General features: G+C 46.0%; 2 protein-coding genes and 1 pseudogene across 2 annotated transcripts; 1 reads left to right on the top strand and 2 right to left on the bottom strand.

Annotated features, from left to right (window-relative positions):
• Positions 1-729: 729 nt before the first annotated feature.
• LOC101768707 lies at positions 730-2,614 on the top strand (the record flags this gene model as incomplete). The annotated part of the gene is given in 7 exon segments (XM_022826349.1): positions 730-895; positions 978-1,109; positions 1,422-1,502; positions 1,589-1,639; positions 1,726-1,800; positions 1,901-2,020; positions 2,107-2,614. Coding segments are annotated over 4 exon segments (408 nt in total), but the record flags the coding sequence as incomplete, so codon positions are not given.
• A 1,069-nt stretch (positions 2,615-3,683) lies between these two features.
• On the bottom strand, positions 3,684-9,181 carry LOC101783135 (annotated as a pseudogene).
• Positions 9,182-9,681: 500 nt separating this feature from the next.
• Positions 9,682-14,832, bottom strand: LOC101782714 (probable LRR receptor-like serine/threonine-protein kinase At3g47570). Its single transcript, XM_012846148.2, has 2 exons — positions 10,642-14,832; positions 9,682-10,551 (listed from the first exon to the last, which is right to left on the bottom strand). The coding sequence occupies exons 1-2, from the start codon at positions 13,529-13,531 to the stop codon at positions 10,151-10,153; spliced, it is 3,291 nt and encodes a 1,096-aa protein (XP_012701602.1). The 5' UTR covers positions 13,532-14,832; the 3' UTR covers positions 9,682-10,150.
• Positions 14,833-16,517: the final 1,685 nt, after the last annotated feature.

The raw sequence follows: 16,517 nt of genomic DNA, 5'->3' as shown, positions 1-16,517 counted from the left end.
TCAACCCAAATTCGATCAGTCCCGCCAACAAACAACGTTACTAATTTTCACCTGTACTGCTGTACATTTCGTGCCAATTTATTAGAGGTTGTTATTTGTACATAAAACGGTCACTTTAGTAGAGGTCAATGATAATTAGAATTAGTCTATCTGTGCTATGGATATATATTGATGTTTATCCAGAGACAGTTATCGTGGCATATATTTGTCAAAGGGTATACATTACAGTCCTCGCAATAAGGGGAAAGAAAGATAGGAGAGTTTACATTTAGACCTGTTGGTGTTGTATATCAAACAAATACGAAGAATAATTACTGTAAAATGCTTGGGGATGAAGCAAATTCAGCCAATCATACTTTATTACTGATGCCACTAGAAGTTGTCTCTTGAAGGACTGCATTAAAGGGATGCTTCGTGTGGAAATTATTGTTATGACCCAACCATGTCAACTGTGCAGGATTCTTCAATAAACTGTAGAGCTTATACCAATGCAAATAGTAGAATTATACAGCTACTGAACTTAGTAGGCGTATTTTACAGACTATCAACTAATATGGGGGCAAATTATTCTTTCCAGGTAAGCTCACAACTTTGAGATTAAAACAGAGCTCAGGAAGCTATTGCCCTTTCTTGTTGACATTTCAAAATGATGGTCATAACTCAAAAGGCGGCATGGAATTGCTGAAATCAGAGAAAGCCGTTTCGATCCATCCTCTTTCAAAGAACAAGTTTCTGGTACTGGATTCATATGGAGTGTTGCATGTCTTCAGTCTTTCAACAACAGAAGTGGGCTCAGGAGCTGCCAGAAAGCAATATTCTGAAAATATACATACATGTCGCTTGGATTATCCCATGAAAGTGCAACTGTCTGCTGTCTTTCCAAGTAGCTCTATAAGTGAGTTTTTGTTCTGAATTTTCTGTCCTCTTTCACATTATGGTTTACTTCATTAATAAATATGTTCAGAGTGTTTGTGCAGAAACACAGATTTTTTGGGTTTCAGATGGTGGACATTCTGTACATGTAATGTCAGCATTGGATATTGAATCCACTAATGGGGACGATGAAGGTGTTATCGTCGAACGAGAGCTAGCGACTATCAAGCTCTCAGGTTCTGGCATTCGCCTAGTTCTTAAATCATATCTCTTCTCTGTCAAATATATTATTCTTAGCTTAATTTGACAAAAATGTTCATTTTTTGTGTTAATGAAGTGATATTTGCCTGGTTATGCATAATTTACAATTTTCTGCTTTTGTCTGTTTCCTCTTGTGCTAACCTGTTACAAAAGCATCTAATGGTTGGTTCACAGATGTTTTCGATTGATTGATGTAGTAAGATATTTGGTATAGTTAAGTCTATTCGTGTAACATTTACATCATAATAACCTTTGCCTTAGGTGATCCTGATTATGTTTTCATGCAGCTATTGAAGCAATCTTTACAAGTGAAAGAGTCCAGGACATTGTACCTCTCTCCAAGGATACAGTCCTCATCCTTGGTCAAGGTAAAATGAGCTTTGGTATTCCGGATATATTTGTTTCATTTCTTCCTTTTTGAAATTTCATAACAGGATAAAATATTATGTCGCAGGCAACATGTTTCTGTATGGAACTTCTTGAATTTGGTTGTTTGTCATGTGCTGTAAGTATAATAGAATAAAAATACATTTCACTCTATTCTTCGAGTTATTGCTTCAGTGTAACACCCACAAATTAATCTGATGTCAGGGAGGAGACATCACTGTTCTTTAGAGCATGATTCAAGAATTTGCAGCTTTGGATGGGGTTTTGGCTAAAAACAGGGTGAGTTCATTAATTATCAACTGGTTTAGAATTCTCCATTTCCTTTACAATTCTAATTTGTTGCCTTCTAATGCTTCCTCCCTTCTCTTCCGAACTGAAGTTTTGGTGATTTTGAAGATGAACTTATCCTCCTGTCTCTGAAGTCATGAGCTATTTATCAGTCAAAGTAAGGAGGTGAAAAGGTCATGACTTCTACAGCTCTGCCAGCAAGAGTCGAGAGGTGCATGATTCTCTACCTTGTATACTGGTTAACTTGCAAACTTGCAATGCCATGTTTCTGCATGCCTCATGGAAACTTTTGGACAGGTTATGCCAGATTATGCAGAGACCATGCTGTAATGGCCCTACTGCTCTACTTGCACATTTACATCACTAGGGCAGTTCTTGTTGACATGACTTGGAGAAGCCAATGCTGCAAAATCTATCCCAGGCTCAGCTGCCGTGGAATGTGGATCACCACGAAGACGTTCAGTTATGGAACTGGAATCTGTTCGTGCTGCACAATGCTGTTGGTGTAGTTCAGAGACTGGACTGAAGTGTCGGGAGTTGAGGATTGGGATTTGGGAACGTGCTCCGAGGACCTCAGAAAATGAATAATGCAGTCGTATAAGGTACAGGCTCTTGCTAGATCAAATGCTCCACTATTGCGCTGTACTTTCTCGATGTGGCATGTGAGGTTGCTACCATGTACCTCCTGAAACTGAAATGCAGTTGTGTCTTTGCGTTGTTTTTTGTTGATGCCTTTGTGTTGTGATATTCCAGCATTTTGAACTTGAAAAAACAAGCAGGAAACGTCATAGTTTTGCAATCCAAATTACGACCACCAGTATTATTAACATACTATGTTGGAGGCAACTGCACCGAGAGCACTCTCGGTTTAACGCAAACGCGAGAGTGACTGAGCTCTGGAGCAGCGTGCTCCGACTCACAGGCGTTCCTGCCAGCAGCCCAGCACCCGTCGACGCGCCACAGGACTCAGTTGCACCGCACCCGCCATTGTAAACGCGCCGCGCGGGCCCCGCAGCTTCTCTGTATGTTTGACTATTTGCCAGTTCTATTTGCCACTTGCCAGTACTATCTTGGTTCTTCTTGCTGTTCCATGGAATTTTTTTATATTTTTATTATAATATTTTGTAAAAATATATGTTCTAATAAAAAAATTCAAATCTATACGCATATATCCGTTGAAATGGCTATAGCCAACTCGTGAAATTTTTTATTAGGACATATATTTTTTACATAACATTAAAATAAAAAAACCTGTTCCATGTAACTCGAAATAAAAAGAAAACCGCTACCGCCCCGGTTTCTGTTGGAGAAGCGCCTAGACCCGCTCGAGGCTAGCGCGTAACCTCAGCGTTTGCTTAGGCCTACCACTATATATCCATACCCTATCTGCAGATTATATATCCATACCCTATCTCCAAATCTGCATCGATTTTCCCAAATTTGCATCGATTTCAAATGAAAAGGGTATGTGTAGAAAATTATATACTTCTTAGGAATAGAGAGGGTACAATTAATCAATTATATATATATATTATAAAGTTTGTTATTTATTAGATATGGATGAGATTAGGGAAGATAAGAAATGGATAATAATTTCCGTACTTGCGATTGCCACGCCTAGCCCCTTGTTTACTTCACCCCCAACTCCCAACTTTAACACTATGCAAAAAGAAGATTCCCTATCACATCAAACTTGCGGTACATGCATGGAGTACTAAATGTAGACGAAATTAAAAACTAATTGCACAGTTTTGTTGTACTTTGCGAGACGAATCTTTTGAGCCTAATTAGTCAATATTTGGATAATAATTCACAAATACAAACGAAACGCTACAGTGTGCTACAGTGCTGTAACAGTAATTTGGCACCTCCCAATTTTGCGAACTAAACAAGACCTAGTTTGCCCCCGGGCCGGGATCTTCTACCGTCGTCTGACTGACTCCGCAGACGAGCTGTTTTCAGGCCCACGTATCAGCCCAACGAGCTATGCTCGCTCCGCCGCCACCTTGCAGACCGCAGCTGTTCTGAAGGAAAGGAGAGGTGGCTACCGGCGGCCAGCCAGCGGCGGCGCGTTCGCCACGCGCGACTGTGCTTCACCCCCGTGCGCGCCGCTACCTGCCGTGATTACCTGTGCCTTGTCTCTTCTTTGCGAGTCTCTTTACATACGCATCGGACCTGAACGAGCCGCTCGTTGTGCGATTCAGCACTAGGATCGCAATGAGGCGTAGGCGGATTGGCAACCTCCATAATCGGCGCGTATTGCTACGGTTTCGCCCTCGCTCCGTCGCTCGGGCCTAGTACTGAAGAACCTCAGCTTAAACCCAATCCAGTTAACTGATTGTAGCCTAATTTATTTACAGCCCTCCGAACACAATCCTGTTATTAGTAAACATGAAAACGAGTTATATCATTTCAGTTCATGATATGATGCCATGATGGTTAGTGTGAAGCATATTTCAAGCGACAGTACAATTTCTGACTTCTACATCGTTACTTTTGCTTCCGAAACCTGACATCAGAAATTTGCTAATTTTCTTGGGCAATGCCAGGAACTTCAACTGTTGATTTTTCTAGGGAAGAGTACAGCAGGAAATCTTCTTCATATTTCATTACAGGATTAGGAGTTTCAAAGCTTGTTCAAAGCCACCACCCCCTTCCTGCACTGACTTACTTGCACCGGAAAAGTACGCCCATGACTCTTTCTGTGATTTAAGCATGAGTCTGGCTATTTAGTGCTTGCAACTGAGTGAAACCACAATGAGAGCTCGGACAAGTTTAAGGATACTTATGTGCATTTTGAGAGTACTGGGAAGGACGAGAACTTGGGACAAATTCAAGGGCCGTCAGTGAAATTTACTCATATTCCTTTCGGTTGTTGCTGATAAAAGTTGGGAATATCAGGTGTCATGAGGAATGCACCCACATTTTCAAAGCTGTGAATTGAATTCAACTTGATCTTATTTAACTTCACCACCACATCATTCATTGTCATCCTTTCCTCAGGTACGACGATTGAGCAAAGCAAGGCCAACTCAATTATGGATATTAGGTTGATATTCAAAATGCTGAAGTTCTCTGGAGGCCTACTTGCATCTTCAATACCATCTTGCAGTATGCTACTGTCGACTACATTTGAGAGTTCATGCGGGAATGCTTGACTAACCCACCTCCTCAAGCTCAACTCACCGACAAACATTGGATCAGTTGGTCTTTTCCTCGTGAAGATTTCTAGGAGAACAATTCCATAGCTGTAAATGTCACTGGCCCGTGATGCTTTTCCTGTCGATCCGAACTCTGTCAATTCCATGTCAAAAGAAAAGTGGTGAGCTTAAATAAGAACAAGGATACCTATTGCATCACGCATTGCAAGAGAAACTCGAATTACCTGGAGCCATGTATCCTACTGTGCCGGGCGTGCTTGTTAACATGATGGAGTTGTCATGCCCAACTAGCAGCTTGGAAATGCCGAAGTCAGATATATGTGCAATCATGTCCTTGTCGAGCAAGATATTTCTTGGCTTTAAATCACAATGCAGGACAGCTTCAATGTTCTGATGGTGTAGATACTCTATTGCCATTGCAACATCCAGCATTATACCAACTCTTTGTACAAAACTGAGTTGTCGTCCATCATTTGAGTACAGCCAATCATTCAAACTACCGTTGGGCATATACTCAAGAATTAGCGCTTTGAAGTCGAGATTGGAGCAAGTACTAATTATCTTCACCAAGTTCCGGTGCCGAGCCATTTGCAGTGCACGGCACTCTGTGTCAAAGCTCTTGGAAGCTGATTCATCTTGCATATTGAGTACCTTTACTGCAATGAAAGATTCATCATCTAGTTGACCTTTGAAAACTTTGCCAAAGCTTCCAGACCCTAGCAGGTTATCATCACTGAAATTTCTGGTTGCACGGACAAGTTCGTGGTATGAGATCAACTGGTAGCTCAGCAAGTTTGTGCCCAAGGGTAGTGGAATGTTTCCTTTCCTTCTTGTTGTTATTATTACCAACATGCACAAGCAAGAGGCTGAAATTAAAATTGCCATGACTGCGGCTAATGTGACTTTGAGCAGCTGTTGTTTTGACCTTGAGTGATTAGTTTTGTTCTGGCATGGTGCTATTCCTAGGAGGGAAGGCCGCAGAGTGCATCATTTCCCATCAATGATTTGAGGGTGATGTTTGAGAACACACCTCCTTCTGGTATCTGTCCATATAGTCTGTTGAAAGAAAGGTTCAAGTTGGCAAGGTAAGTGAGGTTGGTCAGGGCCTTTGGAATGACACCGGAAAGTGCATTGGAGGAGAGGTCCAACTTCTCAATATTGAGTAACTTGCTAAGTGAATCTGGTATTGATCCTTGGAACAAATTTTTGGACAAATTCACATAGATCATCATATTAAGTTCACCTTAAGGAAATTGGAATGTCACCAGATAGCTTGTTTCCTGATAAATCCATAGCAGTAATTGCTGTCAATTTTGTGACATCAGCGGGTAGAAAACCAGTCAATGAGTTTTGTGACAGATCAAGCACCATAAGTTTCTGCAGGTGCCACAGGCTTGTTGGTATGGTTGAAGACAATGAGTTTTGGGATAATGCCATAAATTGCAGCTGGCTTAGGTTACCGGAACTGCTCGGAATGGGATCAGTTAGTTTGTTGGCGCCGAGATACAACTCTACTAGCTTTGTTAATCCACTGATTTCTTCTGGGATGTTTCCAGACAAGCTGTTGTAAGAGAGGTAGAGTCCTTGGAGATTGTCCATTGCACCGATTGTTGTGGGGATCTTCCCACTCAGGTTGTTTCCTCTGAGCGACAGTATCAATAGGTTGCTAAGATTAGCCACTGTACTAGGGATGCTCCCGGTGATCATATCGTTACCTGCTGCGAAAATTTCCAGCATCGTGCTGAGGTTTCCCATGTAAGGCGGTAGCCTACCAGTGAATTTATTCCCTGATATATGAATGGTGTTCAGTCTCCTGCATTTGGATAATGCAGCCAAGAAATGAAGCTTCCCACTAAGCTGGTTATAATTGATAAATATTTCACTCAGGTTCAGCATGTTGCTAAACGACGGTGGCAATGATCCAGTCAGCCCATTTCCGAATAAGTCTAGTATAATAAGGCTAGATAGATTGCCTATGGATTCTGGGATGACACCTGCTATTTGGTTGTTTGCAAGGCTTAGATACCCAAGATTTCTTAAATTTCCCAGTTCTGGTGGAATTTCCCCCTCAAGATTGTTCTCACTGACATCCAAACCAAGAAGCGTTGTTTGGTTGCTCAGCTCAGTCGGGATCTTCCCAGTGAGATCATTTGTTGACAGGTATATTGCGGTGAGGTTTGGCAGTGTCGCCAGCAATGAAGGCACAGTACCAGTGAAATTATTCACTGCAAGATTGAGCGTTTCAAGGTTCTGACAGGCGGAGAGACCCAAAGGGATAGGTCCATTGAACTGGTTTTCTGGCAGAGCTAACACTTGCAGCATAGGGAGGTGAAAGCTCTCATTTCCAGGAATTGGACCTGAGAGATTGTTCCGTCCGACAGCCAGTGCTTGCAGCTGGGACATATTGAAGATAGGTGGTGGCATGGGTCCTGAGAGAAGATTTTTTTGTAGGACAAGCTTCTCTAGATTTGACAGCGTGATGATGCTACGAGGAATTCTTCCTGTCAGCCTATTCGATCCGAGATGTATTATGCTCAAACTGGGCGTGTTGTTGAACATGTCTTGTGGTATTTCCCCACTCAAGTCATTGTCTACCAATTGAAACATCTGGAGGCTGTGCAAATTTTGAAACTCGTACGGAATGGCCCCTATGAAGTTGTTGCTCGCCAGATCAAGCAACTCGAGCCTAGTGAGGTTGGCAAGGGTGCAGGGTATGGTACCTGACAAACTGTTGTTGGGAAGAACAAGACTTCGGAGCCGGTGCAGAGTGCCAAGTTCAGTTGGGAGAGGACCCACAAGGCTGGTGTTTCTTAGCACCAGGTTGGAGAGGAAGGAGAGGTTGCCGAGCTGCGGGGCGATGCTGCCTTCGAGTGGCACATGGTTGAACTGAAGACCGGTGACACGCTGCCTGCCGTGGCTGCACGAGACCCCAATCCACGAGCAGAATGATGTTGTGGCAGTCCAGTTGCCGGCAACGATGCCGAGGGGGTCCTTGAGCTGTGCTTTGAAGGCGAGCAGTGCTGCCAAGTCCGTGGTATTGGATGGTGTGGCGAGCGCAGCGGCACATGGCGTGAGTAAGATGAAGAGCGCCATGCGGATGCAAGAGATAGCCATGGTGGTGGAGCCGTGGAGAATCAAAGGTTGGTGGAGAGAAGATGGGCGTGCAGTGTGCTCGAGTGGTTCTTTTATCAGCGCTTCCGGACGTTCAATTTGCTAGATTGAGTCGCTGCCTCCCTGGGAACTGAAAAGTAGCTGAAGCCAACTTGCTGCTGCTTTTGACAAGGAACGGCTTGTGCACCATGGAACATGGTCAGAGTAGGTTGACTTTGTACCTGTACACAACTACACATGTTCACACCCTGCGGTTTTCTTGGAACGAAATGTTCCTGCCACCTAGTTAAACTGTCGGAAATTACCCTCGTCTCTGAATCACGCCTCTTTAATTTACCGCGTATTGGATATGTTTCAGTTTGGTTGGAAAGAATTGGAGAGTTAGGGTCCCTGCAGACTCCAGGTACTTCGCTTCAGGCCTCTTGAAGAGGGGTTTTCCTTCAGGAAAAAGCCCCTCTTGTGTTTTTTGTCGACTGTTCGTCCCTTCGCCGTATACATTGCAGTCTGTGGTGGCACTGAGGTTATCGGCATGATCTTGCAGGAGCAGAGAAAAGGTTGCTGATCCTGATAGGTAGTTGAAGTGCACGTGTTCTGGTTTGGACAGACGAGAGCACTTCTTCTCACACTGTAATTAATTACCTGTAGACTCCGCAGCATGATGAGTTGATGACGCACTGTTGAGTATTGACTCATTGAGGGTGATCCGTCATCATATACATTTCTATGTAGTTAATGTACAGTTAAGGACGACGTCGATGCATCTCTTTTGCAGCTGATGGGATGTTCATGGACGGCGACGTCGGGTTGCCGCAGGGAACTGGTCCAACAGCGCGTGCTGACTGCCGACTGCAGCAGAGGAGCCATTATATTGGCATGCCTAAGATCTGATCTGCACTGCTTATTTCCGAGATTGAATCGTCGCATTATTGCTTCTGTTCCTCGGCACTCTTTTTCTGGAATTAGCCCAGAACTTGGTCTGTCTTCTTTTACGCTGATTCTGCTGTTGGTGTTTAATATATGGAGTACTCCTATCCGAAAATAAGTTTTTCTGTACCTAAACAAAATTTGATTCACAAAGAGTTCATTTTACGCTATGCACATTGCAAATTTCCACCCTATGGCTTTGACAATTTGTCCCTGGCGCTGCTGTCCTCCCCCCCCCCCCCCCGCCAGGCCTATCTTGTGAAAGACTCAAGTGTCCCTACTCGCACGGTGTACTCCTTTCATGTGACGATGTGAGTCATTTGATCTCTCCCGCTGTCTCTTTCCAATTCCACACGCTCCCGTCCTGCATCTAATTTTTTGCCACTATTAGAGGGGTGAGTGGCAACAGATTTGCCACTACGTGAGAGGAGTGAATGTGAGAGGGGTTAAGTGAACATCCCATGCGGTGGCAAAAAATTAAATGCCCCCCCTGCATGATGTTTGATGCACCCTTCCTTTCGAAATTCAGCATTAGTGTAAGGATCGCTGGTCTGAAGAATGTCATTAATGTACGGATTAGGTTTGGGTTTTAGTGGAGTCGGCCTAGGTCAGTAGGTGGACTACTAATCGTTGCTTTCCTGCCCTTCGGATGCAACCCACAACAATGCCAGAAAACTGAAAATAAGGTTTGTGGATGTTAGCATCTTTTTTTATTATTATTTTGTACCTTTTTATGATTGCAGCGGTTGAAACAGCAGTACAATTTTACATCATTACTTTTTCTATATCAGTAATGTGCTATTCTTTAGGCAAGACCATAAATTGCAACCCTTCGTTTCCTATGGAATGGTATAAGGTTGCAGCCACCTTCTGCCTGCACTTGCACTGGAAAAATATGCCAATCCCGATCTTTCTTGATGTTCCAATCCTGCACAATTGCTATTTCTGTGATTTGAGTGCCTTGGCAATTGAATGCTTGTGGCCAGTGCTTCTGAACTGAAGCCTTTATTTCTTGCTGACTCGTGCCGGTGATTGAAAACTGTTGGTTATCCTCCCAGTTCTTTTTTTTTTTGGATGAAACAGGAGGGGCACGCCCCTACTGATTAATATCCTCCCAGTTCTTGCTGATCAGATTGCCTCGATTATCACCCAGATGTGGTTGAAGTTGGGAACTGCGAACTGTAGTCTGACTTGATCTTGTTTAACTTCACTACCACATCATTCATTGGTATCCTTTCCTCAGGTGCAGCTCTCGAGCATAGCAAGGCCAACTCAATTATGGATGCCAGGTAGGTATTCAAGATGCTGAAGTTCTCAGGAAGACTATTTGCATCTTCCATGCCATTATTCAGCTCATCTAGCACTATGTTACTGTCAACAACATTTGAAAGTTCATGTGGGAATGCTTGACTAACCCACTGTCTCAAGCTCAACTCACCGATAAACATTGCATCAGTCGGCTTTTTCCTAGTAAAAACTTCAAGGAGAACTATTCCATAGCTATAAACGTCACTGGCACGTGATGTTTTTCCTGTTGACCCGAACTCTGTTAAATCCATGTCAAAAGAAAACTGGTGAGATTATATAAGAACAAGGATATATGCTGTATTATATATTGCAAGGGGAATTAACTTACCAGGAGCCATGTATCCTACAGTGCCAGGCATGCTTGTTAATGTGATGGAGTTTTCATCTCCAACTAGCAGCTTGGAAATGCCAAAGTCAGAAACCTTTGCAATCATGTCCTTGTCCAGCAAGATATTGCTTGGCTTTAAATCGCAATGCAGGACAGCTTCAAAGTGCTGGTGGTGTAGATACTCCATTGCCATTGCAACATCCAGCATAATGCCAACCCTTTGGAGGAAACTGAGTTGCCTCCCATCATTTGAGTACAGCCAATCATCCAAACTACCATAAGGCATATACTCAAGAATTAGTGCTCTGAAGTCGAGATTGGAGCAAGTACTAATTATCTTCACCAAGTTCCGGTGCCGAGCCATTCGTAGTGCACGGCACTCGGTGTCAAAGCTCTTCGAAGCTAAATCATGCTCCATGTTTAGTACCTTTATTGCGATCACTGATCCATCATCCAATTCTCCTTTGAAGACTTTACCAAAGCTTCCGGCCCCTAGCAAGTTATCATCTGTGAAGTTGCTGGTTGCACGGACAAGTTCGTGGTATGAGATCAACTTATACTTCTGCAAGTCTGTGTCTGAGGGTACTGTCATCTTTCTTCCTATATTCACCTTCACTCTTACCAACATATACAGGCATGCAGCTAAAACAAAAAATCCCAGGACTGCAGGTAATATGACTTTTAATAACTTTGGTTTTAGCCGTGACTGATCATGGTTGTTCTGACATGGTGCTATTCCCAGGCGTGGAAGGCCACAGAGTGCCTCGTTCCCCATCAATGATAGGAGGGTGATATTTGAGAACACACCTCTTTCTGGTATCTGTCCATCCAAGCTGTTGAAAGAGAGGTTCAAATTTGCAAGGTGACTGAGATTGGTCATGGTTTCTGGAATGGAACCGGAAAGCATGTTGGAGGAGAGATCCAACTCTTCAATACTAAGTAAATTTCCAATTGAATCTGGTAGTGATCCTTGGAATAAATTGCTGGATAGATTAAGATTGATCATCATCTGAAGATTACCAATGGAAGTTGGAATTTCACCTGATAACTGGTTGCTTGATAAATCCATATTGGCAACAGCTGTCAGTTTTCCAACATCAGCTGGTAGGGAACCACTCAAAGAGTTCAATGACAGATCAAGCTCAACAAGTTTCTGAAGGTGCCATAGAGTTGTCGGTATGGTTGAAGACAGTGAATTTTGTGACAACGTCATATCTTGCAGTTGGCTTAGACTACTGACACTGCTTGGAATAGAACCGCTTAGTTTATTGCCACCAAGATTCAAATAAACTAGGCTTGTTAATCTACTTATTTCTGCTGGGATGGTGCCAGACAAGCTGTTGCTGGAGAGGTTGAGTTCTTGGAGATTCTTCATCGCAGAGATTGTTGTGGGGATCTTCCCACTCAGGTTGTTTCCACCGAGAGAAATTACTAACATGTTGCTCAGATTGGCCAGTGTACTAGGGATGCTTCCAGTGATCATATTGTAATCCGCTATGAAGTACTGCAATACCGTGCTGAGGTTTCCCATGTAGGGTGGTAGCATCCCTGTGAATGTATTGTTAGCTATGTTAATGGTATCCAGGCTCCTGCATTTGGATAATGCTGCCAGGAAATTGAGATTCCCACTGAGCTGGTTACAATTGAACCAGATGCGACGGAGATTTAGCAAGTTTTGAAATGACACTGGCACTGGTCCAGTTAATCTGTTTCCAAACAAGTCTATTATCTCAAGGTTAGATAGATTGCCTATGGCTTCTGGGATGACACCTGCTATTTGGTTGTTTGCAAGGCTTAGAATCCAAAGATTTCTTAAATTTCCCAGTTCTGGTGGAATTTCCCCCTCAAGATTGTTCTCACTGACATCCAAACCAAGAAGCGTTGTTTGGTTGCTCAGCTCAGTCGGGATCTTCCCAGTGAGATCATTTGTTGACAGGTATATTTTGGTGAGGTTTGGCAGTGTTGCCAGCCATGAAGGCACAGTACCAGTGAAATTATTCACTGCAAGACGGAGCGCTTCAAGGTTCTGACAGGCGGAGAGACCCAAAGGGATAGGTCCATTGAACTGGTTTTCTGGCAGAGATAACACTTGCAGCATAGGGAGGTGAAAGCTCTCATTTCCAGGAATTGGACCTGAGAGATTGTTCCATCCGACAGCCAGTGCTTGCAGCTGGGACATATTGAAGAGAGAAGGTGGCATGGGGCCTGAGAGATGATTTTCTTCTAGGACTAGCATCTCCAACTTTAGCGGTGAGCTGAAACTATCAGGAATTGCTCCTGTCAGCCAATTGTACCCAAGATTTATTTCACTCAAATTGGTTGAGTTGTTGAATAGGCCCTGTGGTATTGGTCCACTCAGTTCATTGGATTGCAATATTAAAGAAATAAGGCTGTGCAATTTTTGCAACTCATGTGGAATTCCCCCAAAGAAGTTATTTCCAGAAAGATCAAGCGTGTCAAGCCTAGTAAGGTTTCCAAGGATGTGTGGGATGGTACCTGACAAACTATTGTATGAAAGATTAAGAGTTTGAAGCCAGGGCAGACTGCCAAGCTCGTTTGGCACGGTGCTCATGATGCTGGTGTTGCTGAGGACAATGGTCGAGAGGAAAGAGAGATTACCAAGCTGTGGTGCGATGCTGCCCTGGAGCGGCACGTCGCTGAACTCCAGGCCGGTGACACGCTGACTGCGGTCACATGAGACGCCAGCCCACGAGCAGAAGGACGCAGTGGCAGTCCAGTTGCTGGCAAGGATGCCAAAGGGGTCCTTGAGCTGTGCTTTGAAGGCGAGCAGCGCAGCAAGGTCTGTGGTATTCGATGTTGGGGTGAGTGCAGAGGCGCATGTTGTGCTCAGCAAGAAGAGGAGCACCACGCGGATGAAGAAGAAGGCCATGTGGAGAGCCTAAGGAGTAAGGTCAATGGACTGTATATGGACGTGTGGTGTTCTTGAGTGCTCCTCTTCTTATATAAGCAGTTTTGGACATGCAGGTTTCAGCTGTCTCAAGTGGCTGGGAACAGAAAATGACTTGTTAGTACTTCTTTTTTCTTCTGACGAGGCATTGCATATGGGTATTTAGTTGAATATGGTCAACACGTTTCCTGTTTTACCTACATATATGATGTATGCTCCAAAGGTATGGATGAATGTGCCTCTTTTTCTTTATTACAGCTTAGTGGAAATAAAGACTTCTTTCCAAGGAACAGCTTTTCAGACGTAGCAAGCAACCTGTTATGGAGTAGATATGCTGGTTTTTTGTTTCCCCCATTCTTCTATATCTAACTTTGTGTGGCTTGGAAAACTTTCAGCAGGAAAAATCAGTGATTTCATTTTCTGCGGAATGGTTTTGCCAGATGGTCATGATGTAGTGCTACTGACTACAAGATAACAAGAACACGCGGAGGGGGTCAATTTGAGATGGTCCCGGCATGTACAGACGGGAACACACGGAAGTCTGGTTAGGCTGACCCTGATACTCTGATAGGTTGGTACGCGTTCAGATTCATGCAAATTAGCTCGCCAGTCCACATCATGGTTAGCCTGTAGGCCCTGCAACTTGACACATTATTTTAGGGTGACCATACCTTATTAGTCTGAAGATGCATGCAAGTTGATGCATATGCTGGTAGCTTTCTGGCTTGCTGGACCTTGCATGCATCATCTCCGTTCTTTTGTTTCTGGAGTCAACATGCATAGTCGAGCTGCAGGTGACCGGAGGTCCATGCATATCTCGCCATCGTATCAGATCAGAGGAAGCAACGTGTGAAACTTCTCTTTGTGGCGGGGCCCGGCTACCTGGAGGTTTGGGTGCGCGAGGGCGACTGGGACCACGCCGCCCACTTCGCCTTCGTGGAGGTCGAACCGCCGCTCGCCGCGGCAAACCCGGCCCCCCTCGTCCACTCGGCTCCCCCGCCGCCCGTGAGTCCGCGATGCTGGTCCAGTCAATCCGCGTCAACGGGACCGTGGTGCGCCTTGAGCGTGTCGAGGACACCGATGACCATTTCATGCGCGTACCGACGTGGCTGGCACGTAGCGGTCTGGAATTTCCCGGAAGAACACTGGGAGCCGGAGAAGGTCAGGATATCTTCAGCTGCGTTGGCTCCGTGCTTGAGATTGATCCTTTCTGCATCCCAGGCCCAGGCCCAGGATTTGACCGTCCTGTATGCGGTTCGTGATCGAGCTACAGCACCCCCACATCCCCGACCGGATCGGTGTGCACACTCCAAGCGGGCGCGGCATTGTCCTCCGCCAGAGCGCTCTGCTGTTCTGGCCGAAGGACCAGCAGCTTGACGAAGAGGGAGCCTGGTTGCCGTTCTACGGTCCACCACCCGCCGCCGCCTGCTGCCCCTGGTCCCTTCCCCCTGCCTTTCGCCCCTAACAATGCGCCACAACAGCACGGACCTGCTCCACCGCCCCCCGCTGCAGGGCAACACGCACCCCCGCCACCTCCGCAACAGCTGCACCCCGCCGCGTTCCTTGGCGCTGCTATCCTGTGCCACGGCTTCATTAACGCGTTCCCGCTCCCACGCTTGCCTCCTCTTCCCATCCTCATACAGCTGCCACGCTCCCCCGTGCCCGCTTCCTGCACCTGCCGTGCAAGTCCGGTGCTGCTCCTGACCTGGCACACGGATCAGGCCACCCCTACCACCCCAGCCGTGCACGGCGGGCTCTCACCTACCGATGACCTCTCGCCGCCGCCTGCTCCACCCGCCCAGCACCACTCCCCACCTGCTCACCCAGCTGCGCGCGGCCGCCCACGCAAGGGCGCTCACACAAAACCGCTACGTGTGCCGCCGCTCGCCGCTGGCACCCGGAACAGCGCCCGCCTCGCTGCCAAGGACGACGGAAAATACCGCGACGCCACTACCAAAGCTTCCCAGCTCAAGGCATTCCAGAACAGTCTCGCTCTCTGCTCGACTGTCGTCCAGTCGTTTGTCGCTCGCAAGAAGCTGCTCACCAAGACCAAGAAGCCGATCGAGCCGGGCGACCTTGCCAAGCTTGCTGACGCTGCAGGTCTGGGCACCGCCACGGTCAAGGCTCTTGATCGTGTCCTGGCCATCGGAGCTGCGACAGCTTCCCAACTCGAGTCGGCGCTCGCCTCCAATGATGCTTAAGCTTATGTTACCGGTTGCGCCTCCTGCTTTGTCTCCTACCTGCAGCAGAGTGGCGATCTCCTGCTTTAGCTTTCCTTCTGCGTTCACTCGTTTAGCTTTGTTGTGCCCCTGTTATCGGCTCTTCTGTACCTCTGTCTCCCAGCTTTGCCTGAAAACTGCTCCCCGTCGGAAGTTGCTGGTGCTCCTTTATCCGTCATGAATTCGAACTGTGTTGTTTTCTCCCTGGTTTCCTGGAATGTACGTGGCCTTGGCAATGCTCCTAAGTGCACGCTTGTTCGTGATGCTCTCTTCACCTCTCGTCCCGGCGTTGTTTGTTTGCAGGAAACCAAACTTCACGATGTTGATTCTTTACGCGCCCGTGCCTTCCTCCCCAGCAACCTTGACGCTTTCCTGTGTCTCGAGTCGAAACCCGGGGCGGAGTGCTCACAGCCTGGGACTCCGCCATGTTCAGGCTTTCTTCCTCTCTTGCGCAGCGACACTCCCTCACCACCTTCCTCTCTTCCACCACCTCCGACTACAGTTTTGCTGTAACGAATGTTTACGCTCCCTCCGACCACCGCGACTCCCTCCCCTTCTTGGCGGACTTAGAATCTCTTGCACGACACATCCATGGGAACTGGGTTATCATGGGCGATTTCAATCTCACGCGCAGCAGCTCAGACAATAGCAATGGATCCTGCCACGCCCACCTCTGCGAAGCTTTCAACTCCACCATCGACACTCTCTGCCTGTTTGATCTCCCCCTTGTGGACCGCCTGTTTACCTGG

Source organism: Setaria italica, chromosome V (assembly GCF_000263155.2).
Source record: "Setaria italica strain Yugu1 chromosome V, Setaria_italica_v2.0, whole genome shotgun sequence".
Classification (NCBI taxonomy): Eukaryota; Viridiplantae; Streptophyta; class Magnoliopsida; order Poales; family Poaceae; genus Setaria; species Setaria italica.
The sequence above is the reverse complement of the archived record's forward strand: the minus strand, read 5'-3'. Positions and strand labels throughout refer to the sequence as shown.

Excerpts from the sequence above, each read along its gene's own strand:
- LOC101782714 (XM_012846148.2), bottom strand. The coding sequence starts at position 13,531 with ATGGCCTTCTTCTTCATCCGCGTGGTGCTCCTCTTCTTGCTGAGCACA. Across the intron at positions 10,552-10,641 it reads TGTAGGATACATGGCTCCTG|AGTTCGGGTCAACAGGAAAA; the intron begins GTAAGTTAATTC and ends TGGATTTAACAG.